This window comes from Symphodus melops, assembly GCF_947650265.1.
Source record: "Symphodus melops genome assembly, chromosome: 7".
Taxonomy (NCBI): domain Eukaryota; kingdom Metazoa; phylum Chordata; class Actinopteri; order Labriformes; family Labridae; genus Symphodus; species Symphodus melops.
The window spans coordinates 11,333,004-11,359,831 of record NC_136697.1 but is presented as its reverse complement, the minus strand read 5'-3'; the positions used below and the strand labels follow the sequence as shown (position 1 = coordinate 11,359,831).

At 39.5% G+C, this 26,828-nt stretch overlaps 1 protein-coding gene across 3 annotated transcripts in view; it reads left to right on the top strand.

The window, feature by feature from the left end:
• The window catches only part of LOC306826196 (low-density lipoprotein receptor-related protein 8-like), a 90,036-nt gene that overhangs the window by 47,123 nt on the left and 16,085 nt on the right, over positions 1 to 26,828 (top strand). For all 3 annotated transcript variants that reach the window (XM_079347371.1, XM_079347370.1, XM_079347369.1), the window contains 6 exons: positions 7,176 to 7,556; positions 10,442 to 10,564; positions 12,108 to 12,230; positions 17,400 to 17,519; positions 18,207 to 18,332; positions 25,187 to 25,358. In XM_079347371.1, coding sequence (XP_079203497.1) covers positions 7,176 to 7,556; positions 10,442 to 10,564; positions 12,108 to 12,230; positions 17,400 to 17,519; positions 18,207 to 18,332; positions 25,187 to 25,358 — 1,045 coding nt within the window. The remainder of the gene's footprint in view (positions 1 to 7,175; positions 7,557 to 10,441; positions 10,565 to 12,107; positions 12,231 to 17,399; positions 17,520 to 18,206; positions 18,333 to 25,186; positions 25,359 to 26,828) is intronic.

Here is a 26,828-nt window from a genome sequence, read left to right as displayed (position 1 = left end):
TAAAGTGAGTATAGATTTTATACATTTTTTAAGGAGCCTGTACAGCAGAGGATTAATGGTCTCTTTCATAAACAGTGACAATGAAGACTCCTCTTGCATATTTAGTCAGTGCGTACTAGCAATAAGAGACAGAGTTTGAAAATGTGTCAATTTGAGGACATGATTCTGTCTATGGGCTCTATTTTGAATGTTTAAAATGTGAGGTGCAAAGTGATTTTTGGTGTTTCTGACCATCTTTGGCTAGCTAAGCAGTGCAAAAATCTCGACACTACTGTAACTTAGTGATAGAGAGCAAAAAGGGTGAATGAAGTCACTTGATTATACATGGGCGTGTTTTAGGTCTAACATAAATCTAGTGTAAGACCACAGTTTAAGAGACAGATGTGCCTGCAGGCTGCTGCGTTGTTATTTACATGGCAGATTTTCAGTCTCTATTCTTAAATAGACCAAACTTTTTTTCACTGGAGTTTTTGGACTTGTGCAACTTTAGCGGGATTCTGCCCGTGTAGCAGGAATCTAAGAGGTAGCAGTATTCTTGTATTCGACATCACCAGAATAGTCTCATGACAGGATTTTAAAGACGACAGAAGCTACTGTGCCATTGAATATTTATGACAAATGTTTCAGCAAATGTAAAAAAAAAAGAAAAATTAACTGAGAAGTCGGAGCCCTGCTTTGGGTCTAATGGGCGTAGTGGAAGTCTATAATGAACTAATTTATGTATGCCAGCTTTCCATTGCACCCTAACCAGCAGGAACACACTGCACCAATTCAGACATTAGACCAGGTTTGAGGTTGTTTGAGGCGCTGTCAATGTTTTGCATACTCAAAATAGGAACGTACCACCTTAAACTTCATGGCTGCTGGGCGTGAAAATGACAACCAAGACGTAGTTAATGACAGAAAGACTCTATAAATGCAACCCTAAAAGGAGTGTATTTCACAGAATTAAAGTCTGGCACAGATGATAATTGCTTTCTGTGTCAGAAAGTCTGCGTGCTGCAACTCTGAACCACTTCAGACTAAAGTCTTCAGATCTTTCGCATTTGCAGTCATAGAACGAGGAGAGGGAGAAGAGGGGAAATTACTGATTGGTTTGTCTCAGTGTGTCTGTTCCGAGCGGGCTAGCTGCTGGCTCTGGGGCAGCTGGAGAATTCACTTCAAAGTGTAGCGGTAACTAAGCTGTATGTTTTGGTATAGAGGAAGAAGATAAATTAGTGAAAAAGTTTATAATGAAACCGCAGCTGTCGTAGTGATGTATGTAATTGCGTTTTCCTCCCTCAGCCGGCAAAGACTGAGCTGCACACCTCAGTTAATGTTGCATCAAATAACCTGTGGGTGCAGATATTCAAATACTGAAGCACAGATTGACATGCAGTGTGGAAAGTGAGCGATACAAAGCTTGTGCGACGACTTCTGGGACACGTCTGAGGTGAAAAATCCTTCATACATGGCCCCTTTTTAACTGCAATTTTTTTAGAGTCCCTATAGTCAGACTCCACTTTCACGTCCAGGTTTTTGAATGACCCTAAAGAATTCAGAGTGCGTATTACACGTTGACGTGCAGCCGACCTGAGTTCAGTTCAGGATGTCTTATTACAAAGAGACCAAAAGTTACACAGTGTGCATACATAATTGATTCAATGGTTTTGGTGACCTGCAGCTCTGTGTGAATCTGCCGGAGAAACTATCAGTTTATTCCAGTGACTGTCACGTCAGGTCATGCTCCACTTCACTTCTTTATCTACCCCCAAATGGCCCCAAAAAAAGATTCAGTATATGTTGGTAATAGCAAACTGAATTCATCTCTAAAGGTGCTTATAAATACCAGAACATTTCTTACGTCAAGATTCATACAGAATGATGCGAGAACAGCCTGAACATTTCAAACCCATTTTCACACGATCTTCTATAAAGCAGTTGGAAGTTGAATCCTTAAATGATTCACCAACAAAATGTATACAGTACATTTGTAGACGAAGCTTTAAACTTGTGAAAACCGAAAAAATCTATCCAAACAATTCTTGAGTTAGCCAACAAGTTTGTTTATTAAAGTAATTGTTGCTGTGAAGCATCCTGAACCCCTTTCCCTTTACTTAATCTACCTTACAGTAAGCAAGACATTCAAACCAACTTCCCACTCTCACTTGTATTTATCCAAATGTAGAGGGGTTGCATCCCCCAAAACTGACCAAAGCTTAAAACACCCAGTTGGCCCAAGTATGCTCTCCTATTCATATAAATGTACAGAGTGCAGACCCTAAAAGTCATGCAGAGGCATGCTGCTAATTGAGTCATCCACAGTTTGAAGTATGTATCACCAGAGGAAGCTTTCCCTGGTCATCCTTTCATTAAGAATCAGTTCTAGTGGCTCCAAGAAGATTTAACTTGGAGATGTGGAGATATATTCAATGTTCTCCTGCAGATACAGTTTCCTCCGAGGATGAAGATGCACACAGGAACGTTCTGCTAATTGAATTCTAGACCGGTTTATCATTAAGCTAAACGTCGAGGGTTTTTGTTTTATCTCTCCGTTCATTCCTGTCTCTTTTGCCCTCAGTTGGCCTATCAGCCAGTAATGATGTGAGAGCGGAGGTTCAAACACTCCCATCTTGTCCTCTTTTATCTTCTACAGTGGCTACTGTGGATGGATGACATTTTTCTTCTCTATTACAGCCCAGTTTTCTCTGTAATTGTGTGTGTGGCATTACAGGAAAGGTCAGCAGTCGAGCGATTTCCCCTGTGAGGTACCATGACCCGTCTCAACTTGCAGGCAGTGTGTGTGTGCGTGTGTGTGTGTTTGCGTGTTTCTACCTTGCCAGATTTGTCTTTGCGTGTGTTTGTGTTCCAGTGACCTTGCTGTAGCGGCTTCATTGGACTGTAGCTTTGTGAGCCGTGTGGACAGGTCTGAACTGTCCTTTCAGTTTAAATCTTTGAAAGCTGGGGGATGTTAAGCTGCATTGACATTGACTGATATGCTCACAGGAAGTTGTGTGTGTGTGTGTGTGTGTGTGCAGATAAAAAAAAAACATGTGCTTCTTTTTTATTCTTGCACACAGCCTGGAAGTTTTCATTTTTTTTCAGATTATTCTTCCTCCTCCCACACACTCTCCTTCTGCTAACATTTTCTACAACCTTTCCTTGTACAGTATTATTATTATAACCTCATAGTCCTCCATGAGCAGAACAACCACTGAGCTACAGTAGAACGTCAACCTCTGTGGCAATCAACCCTGGGAACAATCTCCTTTAAAACACGTAAAGCTCTGCTTGACTACTGACATTCAGGGAGGAAGTCATTACAAAAAACTTCTCCCACCATAATAAGGAAGAGCATTAAATGATTGTGTGTGACTAATGTGAAGCTCTCTGATAGTTTTATCAGTTGATGTTATAAAATATCTTTAATACGATCAAAGGATAAATACAAATCAGGGACCAGAAAAAAATTGTTGTCTCTAGCCATTTAGACGTTGAGTTTATGATGTGTATCCCTTACAATACAATATGATACCATATCATGCCTAACCATCCTCCAATCCTGTCTTTGCACTGACTTCCCATCAGTTTCAGAATCCAATTCAACATTCCTGTCTGTTCTTGTTGTTTGTTTTGGATTCTGGTGTTGGACACATTTAGCTTCCTCTACGTTAAGAGTACAAGTTATTCCTTCAGGATTAATAAAGTTCCATCCTATTTTATAGTCTCCCTTATCTTCATAATCTAAATAAAGATGTACCATTGACAACTTACCAATTAAGGAGGAAACAGGGGCAACAGACTGAAATGTCAGCATGATCTTTGATTGAGCATTATGTACTGGTAGATGTAAGACATAAAAGGCGGCATAGAATGATTAAAGATACAGCCATTTGTATGAGTTCATCATAAAATATACACACTGTTAACACATGGATGCATATGCTGTTTCATTCTGCTTCTTTTGCTGAAACAGCCTGTATGTACTGGATATACTGAGTGAAATGCTGGAGCTTTTTGCAGGTTATTTCTCATTTAAAGCACACTGACTACTACATCACTGTAATCTATGTACTCAAAATTACTCAGAAGTCTAAAATTCACTTACCCAGTGCCCCCCATAGGAGAACAAAGTCCCTCTCCAATGTAACCAGGCCACTCATGTGCTTTACTAATAGCATGTCCCATGTGTCAAAATGAACATGTCTATTGAATATCCTTAATTATTTAGCAGCAGATAAGTATGGAATGAGGGTAGAGGCATAACACGGACAAGAGCACACATCTAAATCAGATGTTTGCAGTGGAGAAAACGGTGACAGTTTCTACACATGGTGTTACTACATAAGAAAGTAATTAGGACACTATCTTGCATCCGCTGTTTGCTCACCCAGTTAATCTCAGCAGCACGGGGGGAAGGCTATCGTTATTCCACTCTATAATTGGACTTTTCTTTTTCTCTGTATGCGTTCATTGTACAAGCATTAAACAGCAGGTTTAACTTTAAACTTTGAACTTTAAACATTTTTAATTAGTTTATTAGACAATAAACTTTATGTCTAATTTTACTTTTATTTTAAAAATAAAAATCTTATTTTTACAAAAAAAGATAATACCTATAAAATAATCGACTATTACAGAATTGACATTACTCACATTATTCACTGATCAAATGATCTTGTTTCCAGTTTAGTAATCTTTTAAAGTAATAATTAATCCCATTTGAGGTGACCCTTCAGGAGAAAAAAAAACATTCAAAGCACTTTTACCAAAGAGAGCGAATAACAGGATTCCTTGTGACCAAAGCATGCAACTGCTGAGATTCCTGATTAACAGAAACATGTATGAGGCTACATTATAAGGAAGGTAACAATATTGTACACACAAAGAAGAAATGTTATGAACCAAAACCCGAACAAGAAACAAACAACAATACCACACTGAGTCCAACATTTTCAGTGAAGCGTCACTTGGATTAGTTTTCTTTGCAATGTAAGATTAAAATCATTTGATTTCGCACAAGAAACAATTTTACTGTGTTTTTAATTTAGTCCAAAGCAGCTCCGTTGTGTTTTAGAGGAGTGAGCTTTTTCCTTCAGGTCAATGAAGGACAATGTAATACAATGTTGGAGTACAATATCATCCCACTGTTGATTCTTCTTTAAAATGTTTTAAAAACTGCGTCTCTTCCTGTAATGGGTCTAAAGAGCTCAAGGCATCACTGTGCAGCTGGACTTTTCTGCGGTTCGTGTGTAGACATTAGACTGTGCCTCTTCCTGTGCTGGCCTCAGTGCTGCCACAAGCTCACAGTGGGAACCCTGAGTCCGTTCACAGTCTAAGTGCTTTTGGCCAGACATTATAGACAGTGAAAGCTGGGAGGAGGAGGAGGAGAGAGAATGAGAAAAGGATTTACATAAACCTTCAGGTTGGCATGTGCAAAAAGGAGACATCAGGAAAAAAGTTTTTCTCCTGAAATAAACACATTTTCATGCAGTGAGGGACGAAGTGAACCTGTGAAGTATTATTGAAGTATTTTGCCTTAGAAATGTGCTTTTGTAAAAGAGAGAGAGAGAGAGAGAGAGAGAGAGAGAGAAACAGAGAGAGAGAGAGAGAGAGAGAGAGAGAGAATTTGATTGTTTGTAGATTTAAAGTTGTTTTGGTTTTCTTTCCTCCTGACTTGTGAATCTACTTGAGGTCATTATTTCTGTTTGTGTTTTTAGCAGGCTCCGTCAGATAAATATCTTTAAAAGTGCAAATGTGCTTCAAGCTTTGACTCATGGTGTCCTTTAAACTTTGAAAAATGTGTCAACCTTGATCCTCAAGAAAATATGTTTTCTAACTTTATGACATGACTATAGACTGACCAACAGCATTTCAGAAATCCCTTAACATGAAGTTTCCTTTTATTATTTTATTTTTGTGGTATATTTGACATGAGAAGTTGACACATGCACTGTACTGCACTGATAAAGAGTTATGTCCACTGAGAATAACTCTCTTACTTCCACACTGAGTGCCCAAGCTGTAAAGACTGACAAGAATGACAGCTTGAGGTATACGACCAGTCCTCACCTTAACACCTTAACATCTAACAGTCACATCTGTTAGATGTGACTAAACCATGCAAACATTCTGGCCTCCTGAAAAGATGCACTTCCAGAATGAAGGCATAACCAACTAGCTAAACTGCATACTGTAATGTTGAAACTTATCGTATGAGTCGCAGTCAAGTAAAAAAACGGAAGCTGCCAAAGTGCTCAGGACTTGTTTTTGTTCTTATTCAAGGGGAGAGGGATTATGCATAAGGAACCACAGTTTGTCACTGAGTCCCCCTTTTTGGCCACAACCAAACAAAAACCATGAACCTAACAGAGAAGACAAACTTCCTAAAGGTCTTTAGCTATGATTCAAACATAGCTCTCTGTCTTTTTATGTTTAGAGCAACTTTTCCCCATCATATATTTTTAGAGACCAATTTCTGATTTAGCTTTACACATACTTTCAATGAGTTTGAGCACTAGCATGTAGGCATTTGTTCATACAATACAGAATACCTTTAAAGACAAGCAAAACAAACACGCTGCACACGCTCAGATGTGTTCTGAGAGTGAAGGAAATACTATTACACAGATCTTTCACAGAGTGGAGAAGGAGCAGCTGATGGGAGTTCTTTTATCGGCCCACTCTACAGGAGGGAAAACCTCTCGCCAGCTTTTCATAAAAATCCCCATCATCCCCCCTCCTCGTGTCCAGCTCTCTTTCCATCCCTACCCCACTTTTAAGACCAATATTGACTTTCAGCCCTCATGAGAAACTCTATCACTCTCACCGTGTTTGCCCCTATATTTGAAGCTAATTTAAGCCAAGAAAGTTTCTCACCCCTGCTCATACTTTTTCTAATATAAAGTAAAGTTACCTACAGCTGCAGCCAGTGCTGAAGCTTCATCTTTCATTTAATGCACATACAGCAAAAACTTAAATACTGGGAGGACTTTTTTTGCTGTAACAATGAAGTTCATTTTACAGTCGTTAGACTTACTCATTATCTTCTTCTTTTTTTTAAGCAGTTTCACAAATTGTCAGAAGACCAATCTGTAAATTTAAATGAATCACCTGCTTCAGCGTTTTTACAAAAAGGAGGAGACTTGATCCTCAAATTTCTCATTCATTGTCATTCTTTTCTACTTTACTCCTAGATGCCAAAGCCTGCCCGACGGGTGAGTTCATGTGTGGCAACCGCAAGTGCTTGGCTCAAGTCTTTGTGTGCGACGGAGACGACGACTGTGGAGACGGCAGCGACGAGCTAAAATGCACTTCCCCTCTCACATGTGGTCCCAACCACCTCCGCTGTAACACGTCTGAGTGTGTGCCACTCATGTGGAGCTGCGATGGAGATCCTGACTGTTCCGACAGCTCAGATGAGGGACCTGAGCGTTGCGGTGGGGACGGGGTCCCGTACCGAAGGGCAAACTGCACTGATGGAGAGTTTCGATGCGCAAACGGGGAGTGTGTGCGGTTGACGTGGAAGTGCGACGGGGATCCTGACTGCAAGGACAAATCTGATGAGTTAGATTGCCGTAAGTTTCTCTTTCTTTCTACGCATCTTTGAAACTGTACCCGCTCTCTTTCTTCCTTTGACGGCTTTGACGTTCTCTACCTTATCAAAGACGTCTCTCTATGTACTGATAGAGCTTAGAGTCTTTTCAGACTATATTGTTGCAGTATAACAAATCTCTCTCTAAAGGTCTTTTATGTGGAATCTCAAAATTGAAAGAAAGTGCCTGAACAACAGAGAATGATACACATGATGGTAACCATGGATCTCTGAAGGTGCGGTTTCATTGACAAGCTGCTGCACGTACAGTTTTAAGCTGTTTCTCTGAGCATGTCATATAATGGGATGGCCAACTTAAAAGGATGGCATCTTTATTAATAATGTTTGTACTTGAGTTTGCCACAATGCACACATAAGAAAATGAGTTGCAATCTTCATCCATAGACAGTAGACCTTATATAAGAAGTAGACATACTCATAGATTAAAAGAGGTTAGATTGTATAATCTCAGTCGTTGATTCAGAATCCTCTCTAATACAGCAGGAAGTTCATTATGTAACTTGCGTTCCAGTTGTAAAGTCGTCGATGCAAGAAAAAAAAAGCTTTTTTTCCTAAAATTCTTGTCTCCATTGGTACGTTTGTTTTGGATTCTGGTGTTGGACACATTTAGCTTTTGGGCAGGACTACTTTTAATTGACAAGCCACAGTCAAGGGTACTGTCAAGGACAGAGATGTGACCATGTGTATAAACCCTGACGTCCATGGCCACTTCTTGATCCAAAAAACCAAGATGGCAGCAGGCTCCAGGCTTCCAAAAGTCCACAAAGCAATGCATGATGTCTTGGTGACTTCCTCCACTTGTTTTATTTTCTGTGTTAAAAAACAAATCTTAATAGCCTACAGAGAATTTGACTTTTGTGATGTTAGAAAAGAAATGTAATTTTATAACACAGATGTTATGACAGTTCCTTTTCATGCAGAATGCTAAATAACACTAAAGTCCTGAAACCATCGCTTCTGAGAGAGTAAACTAAGACAATATACTAAGAGTGTGATGTGGCAGACAGTGGATCATTTTAGGACACTGTTGTTTCCTGTTTTTTTGTTATTTGTCTGCCCTGTCAAGTTTTTAGAATGACTTATTTCACACATCTTGTTTAAAGATATCCTCAGAATTCATTAAATTCCAACACATTCAGAAGTAGTTGAGCGGAGGCTCAGCTGTACTATTACATTGTGTTTGAGTGGACAGCATGCTTTGATGTCTCGAGTAGTGAATAGAGGAAATAAATCACAACAGAAAACATTTCCTTACATCATTGAGGTGTTACTTTGTCATTTAGCACATTTTCGTCTCTGTTGGGAGCTGGTGTAGGGTTTGTTTTTTTCCTTTTAATGTGTCTGCTGAAGAATGTGTTTGTGTTGATAAACTCTGTGTGAAGATGGGGCCTTGAGATAAAACAGGTTTTCCTATTAGCTGGTCATGGATGGGCGAGCCCTGGAGCTCATGTCTCACTAAGCCCGAGTGTGAAGCCCAGATAGTCCCTCTATTCATTATCAAGATGTGCGGTGCACACATCAAACCAATTCTTGTTCTCTGCGGTGTCATATAAGCAGCTCTTGAGAGAGAGGGATGTTTTGTTACACAACTGGATCCCTGGGTTAGCAGAGTCGAGATGGCACGACTTGTTGTTGTCAGTTGTTGTAGTTTCTTCCTTCACTATATTAACATCCTTTATCAAGTGCATAAGGGCCATGCATTTACATTGTCTATTCTCTTAAAACAAGTTTCAAATAATTCAAAAATGACATGAAAAATAATCAGTCCTGTCTCTGTATGTAATATTGATTTTAGTCTGTTTCACAACCAGCTAAACAGAGACATATTCATTACTCTTCATTTTTTGGTCAGTTTCTCTCCTAAATTCTACTCAAGGCACACAACAGTCAGTAGTTAAACCTTTACTTAATGATTAAAGGTAAATGGACTTGAGCTTGTATAGTGCTTTTCCAGTCTTCTGACTACTCAAAGCACTTTGACACCGCATGTCACACCTACACATTCACACACTGATGGCAGAGGCTGCTCTGTGAAGTGACCATCAGAAACAATTACTCCCATTTATACACCACTAACTAAGCAGTTGGGGCAACATGGGGTTAAGTGTCTTGCCCAAGGACACTTCGGACATGTGGCTGCAGGAGCTGGGGATGGAACCATCATTGCTGCTTGTCTGTTCGTATGAATATGCAATAAGTACAATATAAAATATATGAAAACACTGTATAGAGTATTCTCTCTGTGTTTTACGTCTATCACCCCCCCATCCCACTCAGCTCATCTTGTGATAACACTAAATCATATCGCCCTCAGTCATAGATATTGCTTTTTAGTGTGGTGTAGAGAAGAGTTATACGAGCACAGAGGGCCTCGTTGATGAAAAGCTTGTCTGTGCGCTGGATATTAATGAAATTTGGCGTTGCTTTCTGCCGCCTCCATCTTTGCGTTTGTATATTGGAAATCATTCATCACACGCCCTCAGGTCTCTGTCCCACGCAGCATCTTACAAAATCTATGAACATGTTGAAAAGCACCACTGTATGTCATTGAATCACAGCTGTGATTTCATGTCTGCTTCTGCAAAGGATTTTCATTGGAAGAGCTTTAGAGCAGCACGTCTTATTAGTTAATCAAAGGAAAGAAGCTTGTGAGAAACTGATGAGGTGTAATGCAACTTAAGGTCTTGTGTTGGTTTTGACTCCGGGATGCTGTGCTCCTTTTGAAGGGATTAAAAGGGATTTACATGTCCAATATCACATGTGTTTACAAGTCTGTGTGTGTGTGTGTGTGTGTGTGTGTGTGTGTGTGTGTGTGTGTGTGTGTGTGTGTGTGTGTGTCTCTTGCAGCCTTGTTGACATGTCGTCCTGATGAGTTCCAGTGCGGCGATGGTTCCTGCATCCACGGCACCAAACAGTGTAACAAGGTCCACGATTGTCCTGACCACAGCGATGAATCTGGCTGTGTGAACGGTGGGTCCACCTGTGGTCTCTGTGTGCATGTGAAGCTTCCCCTCTCTGCCTGTTCGCCTGTAGTCTTCTTTCATGCAAGTGTCTGAATTTGTCTTTTTTAATTGGGTTTGTTGTTTGCTACTATTATATGATTCAATGTGTCTTTTCCTTTCTGGCTTTTGTAAAACTCTTTAGATCAAGGTCCTCGTTTTATCCTCAGTGATCTGTAACATATGGTGTCACTAAACCTCCAAGGTGAATTTGAAGTAGTCCATCAGGACTTTAAGAGTGTAACATTTATGCTATTTCATTCCTATTACTTTAACTTGATTTAGAGTCCAATTTTAGAAAAGAGACAAAACAATAAAAACTTGATGAATAATCGCATGTACAACACTTAAATGTTGGGATTCTAAGGATTTGTGGTTGATCTGAAGACACCAGTGGTGACATGTGTTCTGTGAGAAGCTACTTTGTCAGATAAAGAAAAGAGAAACAACAGGTGCGTTTCTTTGCAGCGCAGCTAACAGCTTCAGGCTCTTATTGGGAGAGTGTCAATCAGAAAATATAATTCTAACACTGATTTAATGCATATTTCCAGATATGTTTCTGGCAGCAGGCTGACATTAAATCTTTATCAAAACTCTTCTTTTATCAAGAAATTTTAGGAAAAACATTTTTCATCAAGTATAAAGATTTATGATTTGTTGTTGTGTTGAGTTGTGCGAGCCCTCATGACCATTGCTCTTCATTTCCGAGCAGTATGGTGAAGTGTAATCTTTTACAAAAGAAAGTGGAAAAAGTGTTTCATTAGCAGCAACATAAACAGCTCTGGTAAAGAGAATCAACATTAAGTCTGATATCAATCAGATAAAGTAAGGCTAACAAACACTGAGCTGTCTCTTGTGGATACCAAATGCATAATTATATAATTTTACATCTGTATGTGAGAATTAAAGAGTGCAACTAACAATAGAAACACTTATGAAAAGTATTAACTCATTATGGAACTTAGATACATTGGATGCAGAATTTTAAATAGGACCAAATCTATGGTTTCTTTCTAGTAAATCTACATGGGTTGGGATTTTGTGTAAATAAGTGGTGTGTGTGTGTGTGTGTGTGTGTGTGTGTGTGTGTGTGTGTGTGTGTGTGTGTGTGTGTGTGTGATGTCAGTGATACAGTTAAAATTCATTGCCTTAATTTTGAATTACTGGATCATGTTCAGTGCTGCTGTGCTTTTGTCTCAACTCATTTCATGTTCCTCTCATCTGCCTGTGATACATAATTTTCCAGCATACTGCAAATTACTTTTCAGGGAAATTAAGCCTAATCACTGTGAAACTGGACCAATTTAAAGTTTCTATTACACCAGGGTTTTATGTGGTGGAAATATGCACATCACAGTTTACTGCCACTTGTTTCATGGAAGCCTTCAGTAATGTGTTGATGCACAGGAGACTTTCACACTGTTTTTTGATGCAGGAGCTTCTTATGCAAATAAATGTTCCAGTTCCATGTTCAAAGTGTGGTTGCTCATTCATCTTCTGCTTGTTTGTTGCAGCCACCAAATGTGAGGGACCTTTAAAGTTTCTGTGTAAGAATGGCGAGTGTATCGACAGCTCCAAAGTGTGTGACTCTATGAAAGACTGCAAGGACCGATCAGACGAGCCGAAGAAAGAGTGCGGTAAGAAGAGGCTGCTTTTTTGCACACAGTTACTCAGTCAGGTCAAATGTATAGGTGCAAACAAGCAATATTTCCAAAGTTCACTAATTATCAATCATATTTTGTAACACTCACAGTAAGAAATGCCTTCTATCGAAATAGAAGAACTTCCTTGAAAGAAAGTCTTCAAATATTTACCTTTTTAGGACACTTTACTGTGCTGAGGTTTTTTTTTTTTCGTGTGAGTTGATTAGAGGTCAGAGGGGTCCGTAGAAAGATGGTCATAACAAATATGGAGAGATCAATTCATTTCAAATTAAGATAGTTTACGTTTAAATCCCCCAGTATCTGAGACAGCTGCATAACAGAGCATCTGTAATGTTAAACTGGTGAGAAAAACATTATTTGGTGCCGTAGTCCACACATTAGCATCTAGTCAGTGTTGGAACCCTTCACCTATCATCTGATAATCCGATGATAAGCAATACCAAACTTAATTGCGCTTCCAAAGGTTCTTATAAGACTTTTGGCAAATACTTCCTTTTCCATGTGTTGACATTGTTTACAGTCCACCTCGCAGCTTCAGTTTAGAGATAACGTCACAGAGCAGACGTGCAGTCTGTCATGCGGAGGTCTTTTTTATTGAAAACAATGTAAAGTCTTGAAAGATGATGGCAAACTGATCCTGGGGTTGAATAGTAGCCGATGCTTTCCTGCCTTTTCTTCTCCACTTGAACTGTTTCCTGTGTACAGCGTTAACCAGAACACTTCCAACCATCAGACTTAACCTCATACAGATATCGCATTTAACTGCACAATCCGTGAATAGAGAGGAACATCCACTCAAACAGGACTATGGGGACAAGAATACCCCCTTCAGTGTCTAGAGTGTCTTTGTACTTCTTCTATAAAGCAATAACTTGTAATAAAAATAATAACATGAAGAGAAAAGTCTGAAAACGTGTTACATAAAAATAATGTTATAAAGTATCCTCGAGGGAAGGACTCTGTTATTAAACGAACAGTGACAGATAGTGATGACTGTTATCACAACCCTAAAGGTTTGATATCACAGAAGTAAAGTCACATGGCTCGAGTATCATGAAGATCTCTTATCGTGGAGCTATCGATTCCTTTCACTCACCAGCTGTTGACAAACTATGAATTAAGTTGATTTGTTAGCTTATAAATAAAAGCTTTTCCATCACGTCCTCCGAGTAAGAAATGAGGACAGTGTGTGTCAGCAGAGCTTTCCCTCTGCCCTGTGCAGTGAGGGGAGCATGTACACATCTATTGTAAATGGATTCAAGCAGTTAATGTAGCAGGGTAATCATGTTTGCTATAACAAAATGTGACTACCTCCCTTCTATTACCTTGCATTTCAAAGGCTTCAGAGGCAAACTCAAATTAGCAGCACGTACTAATTACCATCAAATGGTGGAGAAGGGCTTCTTCTTCTGCTCTTGGATAATCTCTCTGCACTACAGATTTTTGCATTTGTGTTAATCTCTTCACCTATTTTAATGGCCAATAGTAAGTGAAATTGCTGTCTTATTCAAGCAGCAAAAACTTGATCCTCAGTAGACTGACCTTTGCCAGGCACAGGACCTCACACCAAATCAGGTTTCCAGGAGGAAAATGTCCCTCTCTCTCTCCCTGTATCTCCTCCCCTCTCTCCTTCAACGCAGGTCTTGTTCGCAGCTCATTAAAAGCGTGTCCACACACACCTAACTCATCGCTCTGTTCGCTCAACCGTTTACTCGCAAGATGTTCCCAGGCTAAAACACACGAGAAAAAAACTACAGGCGCAGTAACGCAGTAGCTCCTTGCTGCGCTGAAAAACATTCATACCTAGATGTTCCATGTGATTGCGTTCGCTGCATCAGCCTTACATCAGGGCGAAATAAAAACAATGCTGTGTGTGTGTGTGTGTGTGTGTGTGTGTGTGTGTGTGTGTGTGTGTGTGCGCGCAAACAAATGTTTCCAATCTCATTAGAAATAATGGCATATTACCTCATTACTTGGCACATGATTCATTTCCAAACTCTGACTGCACCATCACTTTTCACTTACACAGGCTGAAAATAGGTACATAGTACATAACGGGTTACCATGGTGAGAGAGAGACAGAGGGATAGAGGTGGAGCAGAGAAGGAGAGTCGCCATGTTTCTTTGCCCGTGGGAGAGAGAGGAGTGACCTCTAAATCATGGCTGTCCTTGAAAGCAGACTGAGAAAAAAAAAAGGCTGTCACACACGGCCTCTCCTGGGGCATCTTTGTTGCCCACCCAGCCCCTCTCAGTGAAACAAGGAAGGAGTGAGATGTCAAATACAGCTTCATCTCAGTCTGCCGTTCATTCTGAGCTGACATGAAAGGCGGTGAGCAAGAGCGACTGTGAGTGGCAGATTGCTGTCAGCCGTCCAGCTGAATTAAAGATGGAAATTTAATTTAGTGCCCAAAGTCTGCTGGCACTTTATCAAAGCAAAGAACATTTTTAACAAACGTAACCTTCATGAGCTCTCTTGAGAGTCAACTTTATCTTTTTTCTTTGTTTCAATAGTTAAAGAATAATTTTGTTTAGCTTTGCATAAAAAAATAAACGTTTTTGAAAGCTCAAGAGAGTATGCGAACAGGTCATTCTACCTCCTGAAGTCTGAATGTTTTGGTGGTGTCTATTTTGTGCCTTTTTTCAGAACACAAGAACACACAACGAGAATCCTCATTAGCATTTCTTAACTTTATTTTTTGAGAGATAAAGCATTCACAGGGCCTTGTGCTGCAGAGATCTCCCTGTGGGGTGTGTAACACTGACAAAACTCTAAATGACACATGGAATGAGAAAAGCGCCAGCCTCTTTATTTACGAGTTATGTTTTGCCTTTTTTTGATAGCAAAGCTGAAGAGAGACAGGAAGTGATGGGAGAAGAGAGACATGCAGCAAAGGGCTGAGGTGGGATTTGATCCCACAGACGCTGTGACGAGGACCTCAGCCTTTGTACATGGGGTGCACGACGATCGGCTCTCCCATGCTTTCATTTCTGATTTTGATTTTTGGGACAATAGCTGAAGCCCGCAATCAGTTAGCATGTTAAATATATGTTATCCTATATATAGTAAATATACCCCACATATATTTTAGTGATTAAAGCAAGCAAACCTTTTCCCATGGACATGTCCATTGTATTGTAGGAAAAAAACTGAAGAACTCGAGCAGTTTTTTTTAACTTTCTGTCAAAAACAAAAAAAAAAGCCATGAACAGCTATTTACTTCTATCGAGGAAATTATCAAGACCTGACTCAACACATTAAAAATCCTCAGACTCAAATGGCTCAGGTTGATGAGATGTTTTACATCAGATGAGTAGGCCTACTCGAGGAGACATGATTCAACATCACACTTTTGATTTTGTGTCATGCTCAAACACAACTGCCGGGCTTTTCCAAAAGCTCTGCATATATATTCAAAAGGACATTATGATTATCAAGGTCTTGTGACGTCAAGGAGCCTGGAGTGAACAACAAGTCTTCGCAAACATTCTGGCAGATATCAGGAAGAGCTGTTCACTCTCCAAGCTGTTTTTGGTCTCTAGACAAAACTGAACTGTATCAGGTCTGACTGACATTAAGAACAGTGAATTAACAATACACATTAATTAAGTTATTACAGAAATTCCACCATTACTTCAACAGGAAGAAGCAAGCAAAGCTTTAAGAAGTAAAACACTTGAAGTGTCAGCCTTTTAAAAATGTCTGCTTGATCCATGTTCATACACCAGTAACGTGGCTCAGGTAATTATCGTTAAAGGAAACTGTTGGAGTTGTGATGAGAACATAAAACAATACATTGATGATTTTTTTCGTTAGATAAATTAAGATTGATAAAATAAGATACATTAAATACAGAATGGGAGTTGCTGATGCTCTCCTTTGCTTCAGTCCGACTGTTTACTAACTGACACATACTGTACAGTAGCCCCGCTCTCAACGACTGACGAGATAAAGCTCCCTGTTTATTGACAAACGTGCTACACTACACTGGTTAGGATGTTGTTGACAGAATTAAACACTCTGGTATTGAGGAGTGCCCGTACTCTTCCACTTCAATCCATGCCTTCTCTTTATCAGCTCTTTCCAGCTCTCATTGTGTGTCTGTGGCCAATTGTGTGTGTGTGTGTAAAAAGCAAAGTGTGTGTGCTGTTGAATGAAATTCAGAAATAATCCCTTTTAGGTGATCCAAGCTTTCACTCAATGAGCCTCCCTTCTATAATTCTTTGAAACAATAGTGTATTTTTTTTCTTTTGTCAGACCAAACATGCAGTGTGCTGAAAAGCTGCTTCAGTCCGTGTAACAAAACAAATACAGAAATGTGACTGCATGTTACAGCTTGCTCAACGATACTTTTTAATATTCTCACATGGATTCAACCAATTTGAAGAGATAAAAACCCTAACTTTAAACTTCAGCCCTTGGTTTCTACACCTGTTTTGCTATCAAGTGATTCATAAAAAAAACATAGTGTGCAGCACAATTATATCAAACTGCCTCTTCTGTCGTCATTGTGTGCCAACCTTGTGTTAGCTGCTTTGACCTACTTTCAAATGAGAGTGGTTGTGTTTTTCCATCTTAGGTTATTTTTTTTTTCTTCCTCTCTCCTTTCAATCTCCGGAAGCTTTTACATCCCTCAGCCTCAGTTTGAGCATTGTGCCTGATGAATTTAGACGTCCTCACTCACTCCTTTGATAGATCCTTATGGGAAATCTCAGAATCCCAGTTCACAGCATTAATCCCCCCCTCCCACACACACACGCACATATTTCATATCCCGGCACATGGATCTGATTTTTTTGGGTTTTAAAGGCTTACTGTGTTTGATATTGTGCCTCTTTTATTCCTTTTATTACAATTGAGAACATCTGATAAGGATTCAAGACAGATGGCGAAGAGCCTGACTACATGGGTCGAGATAAAATGAAAATGATGAGGTTGATATCCGTTTTTGCACCCATCCACCACCACATTTTTATACACCTTTATCGAATATCACAAGCTACTCTGCTGATCTTACTGCTGCTATTATATATTGTAGGAGATCAGCCTTTTTCTTCATCCTTTTCAATAACCCTTTTATAAAGATCTGATCTTTTCTGTGATTGGCTGAACATAACCACTTGCTGCTTTTCTTTGTCTCCCAGGCTTGAATGAGTGTATGATCAACAACGGCGGCTGCTCACATGTCTGCATGGATCGACCAATCGGCTTTGAATGTCAATGTCCCACCGGCTACCAGCTCCTGGATAAAAAGACTTGTGGTGGTAAATAATAAAAAAAAAAACTTTTGACACGCAGATGTATAGATTAAAAAAAAAATCAAGTGACAGGCTGACTTCTGACCATGCTACAAGGAGTGTGTTTGTGTGTTTGTGTGCATGACTGATTGCATGTGTGGTGGATTGCTCTGGGCAGCTCTCAACTCTCTAGCTGTCTGTCTTTGTTTAGCATGTCCAGCCTATCACTCCCACAGGGAAACGAGCACAGTCATATTTTTCTCTCTTCTCTTTCATTTCGCATAAGCACACATGCATGCACACACATGCACACACACCTATGCACACACACACACACCATGTGTCCTTCACACCCCTTTCCCATCCTTTTCACACTTATGTCTTCCAAACACACCAAAGTGAAAACTTGAAGGATTTGCTTGAAGGAAACAGAAGAGAGAAGTCGACAGGGACACGCCCTGTCTCCCTGTCTTGTTCTTTCTTCCCATTAAATGCCAATCCTGCTGTGTCTGTGTGTTTCTCCGCCCTCACAGTCATAAATCTGCATATTTACTCATCCATTACAGCTGATATGCTGAGAATATATTGCATTGTAAGAATTTGGTTGTCTTTCCTCTGCTGTGTAGTTCATGAAGGTGAATTAGTCACAATCTATCTCTGTCTGACATTCACTTGATTGATCGCCTCTCTCTCTCTTTCCACTCCTCTCTGCAGACATCGATGAATGCGAGAACCCAAATGCCTGCAGCCAAATCTGCATCAACTATAAGGGAGATTTTAAATGTGAATGCTATGAAGGTTATGAGATGGATCCGGTAACTAAGACCTGCAAGGCGGAAGGTGAGTCACAATGATCAACAATGAGGAGTGTTTAAGACGTTGGAGACATTTCAGTACCACACCCTCTGAATGGGAAACAATGAATTGTTCCCTCAATGGTATTGTATGGCTTCTTTATCCCATATGATTGCCTTAAAGGTTTGATGTATGTTAAAAATGAGTCTTTTTGATTAGCAACAACCTGTTGTAAAGTGAAGGCCATTTGGAAGTGCACAATAGTGCAGTTGATCTAATGACAACTTGAGGCTGGCTATAAAAGCCAAAGAATGTGCATTAGGGTCCCATTTCAAAACATTTTTCACAGCCTAGTACAATAAATGGTTTTTGTTTTGATAGTTGGTGTTTTGATGGGATGTAGCTGTTTATCAGGAGGCTTAAAGCCTGCCTAATCTTAGCCCTAATGCCTGTTTTTTGATTAACCAAAGGGTAGGCGGTGAAGGATAAAAGTTGGTATTGAAGGATAAAAGTTGCTATTTCATCCTTTTCCTAAATGTTGTTAATAGAAATCTGACTCCTCTAAATAATTACCTCAAATCTCTGCGCATTCTTTTGATGGGATGAGAGGAATGACTGGAGGCGTCTCTTTCAGGTTAACAGAGTTTATTAACCCGATGAATCAAGAATAGAAGTTACAGAGTCTCTGGGTTCAACACTACGCGTCCCTGACAACAGACAGATGCTGGATCAGTTCACGAAGTCTGAGCCCCGACTATCTTTCCCTGAACCCTTTTATCCACTAGACAGAGATTATCTAACCAAATAATGCATTCAAGAATGTGCGGTTTCCTTCCTCCGATTGGGGCAACTTCCAAATTATGCGTCTTCGGATGAGTGGTTCCCCATCTCTCATTGGTGCATCTACTCCCGAATCCTTTCACCATCTGTAGGGGAAGACACATCCTGCCTGGCCTGTTTCTTATCACAAGAAAGACATCTAGTCTAGTAACCAATTCTTTTTAAGGAGAAGACAATTTAGGTGATTAAGAATCAAGGCTCACTCAACCTATATAAAAGTGGATGAGTAATTAACTGTTCAGGGCCTTAAACTAAACCTATGTTTGAGTTGGTGAGTGATTCAGTTTAAAGGGCCAAAAACACATGTTGGAATGTGCACTCACTTCTGCAAGCCCTCTTCACACAAACACCTTACTGAAAAGTATGGCAATTTTATTAACACACACAAACCTGGGATAAAACATGATAAAATAACTGGTATAATATAAATGTAAGCGAACATCATTCAAACTGTAAATATCAAACCTTTCCTTTGGATCGGGTGATGAAACTTTATTGCAGTAAACACTTTGATTATAAGCAGAAAAATGCCTAATATTCTATCAGCGGACAAAGCATTTCTGATTTGGCAATATGCCACTAGTGACAAAGTTACAGAGACGAGCTGTCTAGTGAACAGTCTATACATTTTAGAGACAATGTTTGGTACAATCCATAAAAGACCTAAAGCTTCGGTCAGAAGACTAGGAAAACTCTGGGGTCTTGAAACAAAGTAGATTGTTCAGAAGAAAACTATTGAGTTCGAAGCTTAACACTGTTAAAGGTCCCATAGTCTGCTTTTTCTGGTTTTATATATTATATTTATATTGAGTGTGTTTTCTAGGTGTCTTGAGCATGTTTAGGTACATCAATGGGTTTGTGACATCACAAGCCCATTGGTTCATTGCAGAAAGCACAAGCTCCACTTGCTTTGACTGTAGCAATACCAATATGGTAAAAGAGGTGGGACATTTTGAGTACAAAGCCAAACAACTGGCCAATTATGAGAGAGCAGATTGGCCTGCCAATCAGATCAGATTTGGCACACGGGAGGAGCCTGCTTGCAGTACATGAAAACAGACACTTTATTCGAACATTAGTGATTGTGAAACTACTTTCGTAGGCACATAGAATAGATATATGAACCCCAAAATGGGTATAATATGGGGCCTTTAAAGCCTGATTTAGATCTTTTGTTCCAGGTGATTACATCACAGCATTTTCATTTTGGCCATGCAGTGGTATTTCTTCCATACAATAAGGAAAAGAAAAGGGACACTGATCAGACCAAAAATGCAGCGCTTTTCAACATACCTTATCCTCCTCGATATATGATATATATATATATATATATTCAGTATATACATCTATATATATGATGTGAAATGGTCGATTACTACATTTTGAGGTTAAACATTCCTTTTGTTAGAGTTTGGTCATCTACTGGGAGTTATTCTTTCCATTTAGGTAGGTACGGTGAGTACAGTATGGCGTCTTTCTCCAAGAGACATATTCTACAAGAACCTTAAATATATGCTCCATGTCCTTATTTTATTGAGCTTATAAAATTGTTTTATCATTTATTGATACACCTTATATACTGCTTGGTTGTTCTTATTTACTGTAAATCTGCTCATATTTGTTGTATAGTTCTGTTGATAACAAGACTTCCTCTCAAATGTTGCTTCGCCTCATTAGTGAAACCCTCTTAGATCTCGTCTCATAACAACAAACATATTTTCTGTTGTTTGGTTCTTATCAGCACTCTGGCTTGTCTGCTTGACAAAATTGCAAAAAAATTCAAGCATCACCAAGACAACCGCTCATTTTCTCCCCGGCCGGATCTACACTGTCCCATCAGACGGTTTCATGAGTGGCAGACTTATGTGTTCAACCATGCTGAACGCTTATAATGAGGTATATCAGCACTTTAGGTGGCACCTGGCTGAGTCACAGCGGAGTCTAATGACTACAAATTTAATCTGGTGTTCCGTTTGGCTTGTTGAAAACAGTTGTTACACTAGTGGAGAACAAAGTGAACTGCTAAGAGGCCAATTAATTTCATTTGACCTCCAACTCAAGCCAGATGCGTTTATCATGAGGATTAGACAAAGAGGCTACAGAAATATGTTTACACCTAATTTACCCAACAATTTGTATTATTTAATTGGCAGGAAAGCGTCCGATGACATATGTTTATTTGCCCTCAGTGGATTTCAAATGTTGTGATTTCATTTTCCTTCATTAGCCCAAGCTGATATCAAAGCTCAGCACTCACTTTGTATCCACACAGTTTGTGTGTGTGCCCTATGTCTACCCCTTGCCTCTGTCTGCACTCCTGTATTTCTCTGTGCATGACTGCCTCTGTTTGCTATCGGTTTATCACAACCAGTCGAGAGCTGAGTGTCTGGCCGCGTGTCAAAAGCATCGAAAGTGAAATCGCAGTGAAAACAGCCGTTCCACCCGTAGGTTTTGAGGCAATGAAAACTGCTTCTGCTTTAGCCCTTGAAACCAGCAGGGGTCTATTTTCCTCTGTATAGGGGTTGGAAGTGTAGTCATTGTAATGGCTGATTTTTGAGGAACCCTTAGTCCTGAACAGCACTGTTATCATTCAGACTTTTAGTTTGGAGAGGAAGGAAAGGAAGAGAATCAGAGAACATGCGAGTATGATACTACACTAAAGCTACGACACAGGACTGTCAGGAGTGAAACTGAGGCAATCGAGCCATTAATGAGAGAATATCTCATCTGCCTCCAGAGATAACTGGCTGCAGCTGCCATCCTATTACCATTCAGTGTCAGAAGGAGAGAGCTGGATATAGATGTTATGAGACAAAGGTGGGCTGCAGTTCCTAGCCAGAGTGATAAAACCTCTCCCTGTAGGCACACGCTGTCAGCATATCTGTCATCCACATAGTTTTTTTGCAGCCAGAACAGTAAAGAATAAAACACAGAGACATTATAATAAAAATGCATCACAGAGCCTCAGTTCAGATTTGGCTCTAATTAAAAAGCATCCTGGGTGACCTTCTCACAAGTGGACGCCTCTAAAAATAGGTGTGATGCACCCAAAATGAGAGAAGGACACAGCGTGATGTCAGTTCTAATAGCTTTGTGCTAATACTGTAGCATGGCAAAGACACAACAGGTTCATGAAGTAAAGACAAGAAACTAGTCCATGGTGTCTCCTCCTGTGACTTTTAATGTGTGACGTTTTAATAATAGAGCAACAAAACCCATGATTCCAGCTTTGTCTTCCTTGTTTTATGTAAGTTTTTATCCATTATGCAAATATTCACTGCAGTCTTCTTTCACTGCCCTGTGATTGAAAGTAAAGATGTATTTTTAGCCTCGCTAGCAGCACAGCTGGAGGATATCTCCATCCATCTTTTGATGAATTGTTTTCTATAAGGGCATTTATGCTTGAATAAGACAAATTGTAATTTTCCTGTGTTAAAAACATTCCTCAGATTTACCATTTTAAATGAAACATGTCCATTGTAATTATATGGGTTCAACAAAATCACACTTGAGCACATGTTGAACTTTGGCACGAGCGACTTTATCTGTTGCTGGTGCTCAAAGGTGGGTGAGTTGTCCACTAATTGACTTTAAAAATTGGTCCCTTGTCAGAGCCCTTTCTTCTGTGATAATCATTAAGCAAGAAACTTGAGCCCCAAAATTGCTCCCTCTTTCAAAGTCATCAGTGTGAATAAATGTGTCTGAATGGGGTAGCCTAGAACCTGATTAGAGGTAGGCACATTGCCACATTGCATTAAAACCTACTGTAGGGTAAATGTGTATGTGTTAATGGGTGATTTTCACATGAACTGTAAAGTGATTTAAGAAATTAGAAGACTCGGAAGGTGCTAGAAATGGCCATACGTTTTGACATAATCCTTTTTTTAACCCTTTTTTTAAAAAGTCAATTAGTGGACAACTCACTCTACCTTTGAGCACCAGCAACAGATAATGTTACAAGGAAGAGATGTTTTAGTCAAGGACTACCTACAAAAAAGAATAAAAACACTGCCTACTCACTGCTTATTTAGTCTTCAGATCACGACCATTCTGGGTCATTGATTTGTCAATAGGCCTATGTAGTGACACGTATGAGTTAGCCAAAGTGTGGTAACATTAGCCCGCTAACACTACAATGCAGACCACAGGAAATTGCAGTTCGAAAAAAGGCCGCAGCTTGCGCTGTCAGTGTTCCCAACGTGGTAACTTTCTCACTAAATCTGGTAACTTTCATATCTTCTTGGTGACCTGTTTCCTCAAAAGCAATGAGTGACAAGTGACTTTTTTTTTTATAGAAGTGATTTGCCTATTTCAATGGCATAAAAAAATATATATATATAAACCATGTATCAACAGAAGAGTTCATTTTTTACGTTCTAAAGATATTTAGGTTTTTTCTCTCTCCAGCGTTCATTATGGTTGCTTACTTTTTGCCAGTTTTGCAAATAAGGTGATAACGTCATTTAGCGACGTCTAACAACTTTTAGGACAGCCAATAGCTAGTTTCCTTAAAGAGGATATGGCAACACAGCTTACACTTATTGGGGCTTAATCATGGCGCGTTGAAGTTCATAATTTGAGTGGAGAGGGGTTGGTGGTGTGTTGTTGTTTTATCAAAAAGTTTACATTCCTCCTTAAAACAAGTTTGTGTTTAGTGCTAATTTCTAAAATGTTAACATGCTAAATGGCTCAACTTTGATGGTGTTCATGGTTATCATTACCTAGCTTCAGTATACTTATATACTTATTCCTTCCTTGTAAGCGTTCTTGCACGTCAATTCTAGTATTTAGCTCGAAGCCAAACTGAGCTTCCATAGCTATTGATAGATGTGTTTTGTGGTTAAATCAAAAAAGAGCATCACATGGAAAAAGTAATAATAAGTCTAGTATACTGAAGATGGTTTTTTCAGCCAGATGAAACCTGTGACACAGTTCAAGCTTAACATCCATCTGTTGCATTCTGCTTGTTAGTTTTGATGCAGTAGCAGAGTTTATGGAAATTATCCTTATTGTTTGTATCAGATGGCCTTGACAACCTGAGACATCTGTTTGACATCACTTTGTTAAAGGTTGTTAATCAGCTCTCGGAGTGAATGTCTGCATCGTTAGTCTTTTAGTCAGTGTTTTTGTGCACTCATTCATGTCTTTTTACTGTGCTATCCGACAGCTTGCTGTTTAAAGAGTCACACAGCCAAATGATGAGGTAGCTCTGATCTATATTTGCAAGCAGTAGATAATAAGGAGCGTACAGCTTAATGATGCACACAGACTCGCTGTTCAATGCAGCAACTATTCAGCACTTTTTAATGAAGGATTATTGTCTCCGCTCTCTTGTTAGAGGATATTGAGCTGTATTACACAAGCTGCGTTGAGTTATTTACCTGTGTTATAGATGACATTGAAAGTATCGACTGATGTTACAAATACGCTGCAGCATATTAAGCTGCAATGCTTTAAGACACAGTTGTGAAGCCTCAGTGTTATTACTGTGGAGAAATGTCTGCATCATTCCCTCACAGTCATCAGTTTATATCATGGTTAACTGTCATGAGTCCTGCTCAAAAACATAAACCCTGCTGTGCATAAATAACAATATTTGTTGGCATTGTCTTTTTTTATTTCCTCTGTTTGCAGCAGGATAATAATGTTTGTTTTGGGTTGAAATTTCCACACATCTTCGTGTAAAAGTATTTTTTCCTAATGTCTAATGCACCGTAAATCTTCCCATATAGTAGTTAACTCCCTTCATTTGTTTCTGAATGTAAATCATATAAGGGCTCCTGTGCCTAAAGGATATTGGTCTGGCTCTATGAAACTGTCAAAGCCAATCTGGCTTATGTTTTGTTGGAAGAACATCTTTACTCCATTTACTGATAATGTGTTCCTCTTTCTAACAATTCATCATGCCCTGACCTATTTTCCAAATTGCTTTGCACTCCTCTGTGATTATGAAGGGCTGCATGCCAGACTCAAAAACATACAAAGGCCAAAAGTTCACGTTTACTTTGCTGACCACTTAGCAAGGACAGTGCATGTAATGTTTGCATCTGTGTGTTCAGGAAAAAGCCCATACTTGCTGTTCACCAACCGGCATGAGATCCGACGGATCGACTTAGTGAAGAGGGACTATAGCCAGGTGGTGTCAACACAGAAGAATACTGTGGCTTTGGACCTGGATGTGGCCAACAACCGTGTCTTCTGGTGCGACCGCTTTCACAGGAAAATCTACAGGTAAACATTATGCAGAAAAACCTCAGTTGTTTTGACAAACATTATTTTATTTGAGATCGAAGACTTTATCCCAGATTTGAAAACCATACTGTTTTACAACTTCGAATTGAAAATGTAAAGGAACAGGTATCCTTATGTGTAAATCATATTGATAAAGACAACTTACGTAACCAGAATCCCACTGTGACATCACAAGGGGAGAAAGTCTGAAACGGAGCATGTATTCGTATTTCCCACTCATAGATGATTTGTGGGTGGGTACATTTCCAACCTGTTTTTATTAATTTTTTTATTTATACAAAAAATTGCTACACGAGCAAGACAGCGACAGAGACCTCCCGGTACGGCAAAACCAACACAGCCCTCTTGCTCATATCAAAACTGAAGCTTCTCATAAAGCTGCTTGCTGCTGTGCTGGACACCTATAAATAACAGAATATCGTGTGAAACCTCTCGAAACGCGATGCGTAATTCTTGTGTCTGTGCATGGATGAGCAAATTAAAGTTGTTTGTTGCAAAAACGTAATTAATTTAGAAGGGAAAACACATTTGATATAAATACATACAAACCTAATATCAAGACATACTTTACAATAAGAGTAAGAACAAAAAGTATGTCAATCTCCTGCACCCCCTGATTTCAAGCAAAACAATCAATATTTTACATTTCAGCCACTTGATGTGTCAAATCTTAAAATATTGGAACTTGAAATGTTTCCCTATACTTTATGTTGTAAGCATCTTCTTCTTGTTCAATCTTTTTATGTATTTTTTTAAATGTAACCAGCTGACTAGATGGCCATGGCCTGCTATCATCCCAGATTAATTCCAGCCTTCCTATTGTTATCCCGCCACGTTTTCTCCCCTGAGTGTATTCTAATTGGAGCACTCTGTTCCCTTTGTAAGATGGCTGTTAAAAGAAAAAGACCTCTGGGGAAACTTAAAGGGAAATTCTTGTTCAGGGAGCACAGTTCCGCGGCCCTCACCTCACACCTCTGACGGGGCCAAATCATTATCCAGCAGGGCAACCACTGAGTTAGGCCTTGTCTATTCTGATAAGTGATCCAGCACAGAAGGATGCTAACCCCTGGATGAACCTGCCCAGTGCATTGCCCAAGGCTACAGCTCGCACTCTAGTCCCATTCTCCACTATGCAGTCACTTTACAGCACAGTGTAGACCGGAGATTTAGAATACACATCAGTCAGGATGATATATAATCTATAGGCCGTTTAATGTCACTGTCACTTTCATGTATGTGCTCATATTTCCCATCACATTTTACAGATTTATTTGTTTGTTTATTTCTATTGCTGCTTTCACTGTGATGGTTTCATTTACACTGTCTGCTAAGTGTACAGTTTTACTTGCATTCTAATTGTATTTTAAGTTTGTAAACAAAAAGTTAATATTTTCTGAGAATAAATCTTTTTAGTAGAGTGCCATAAAATAAAAAGAACACTGAATACAG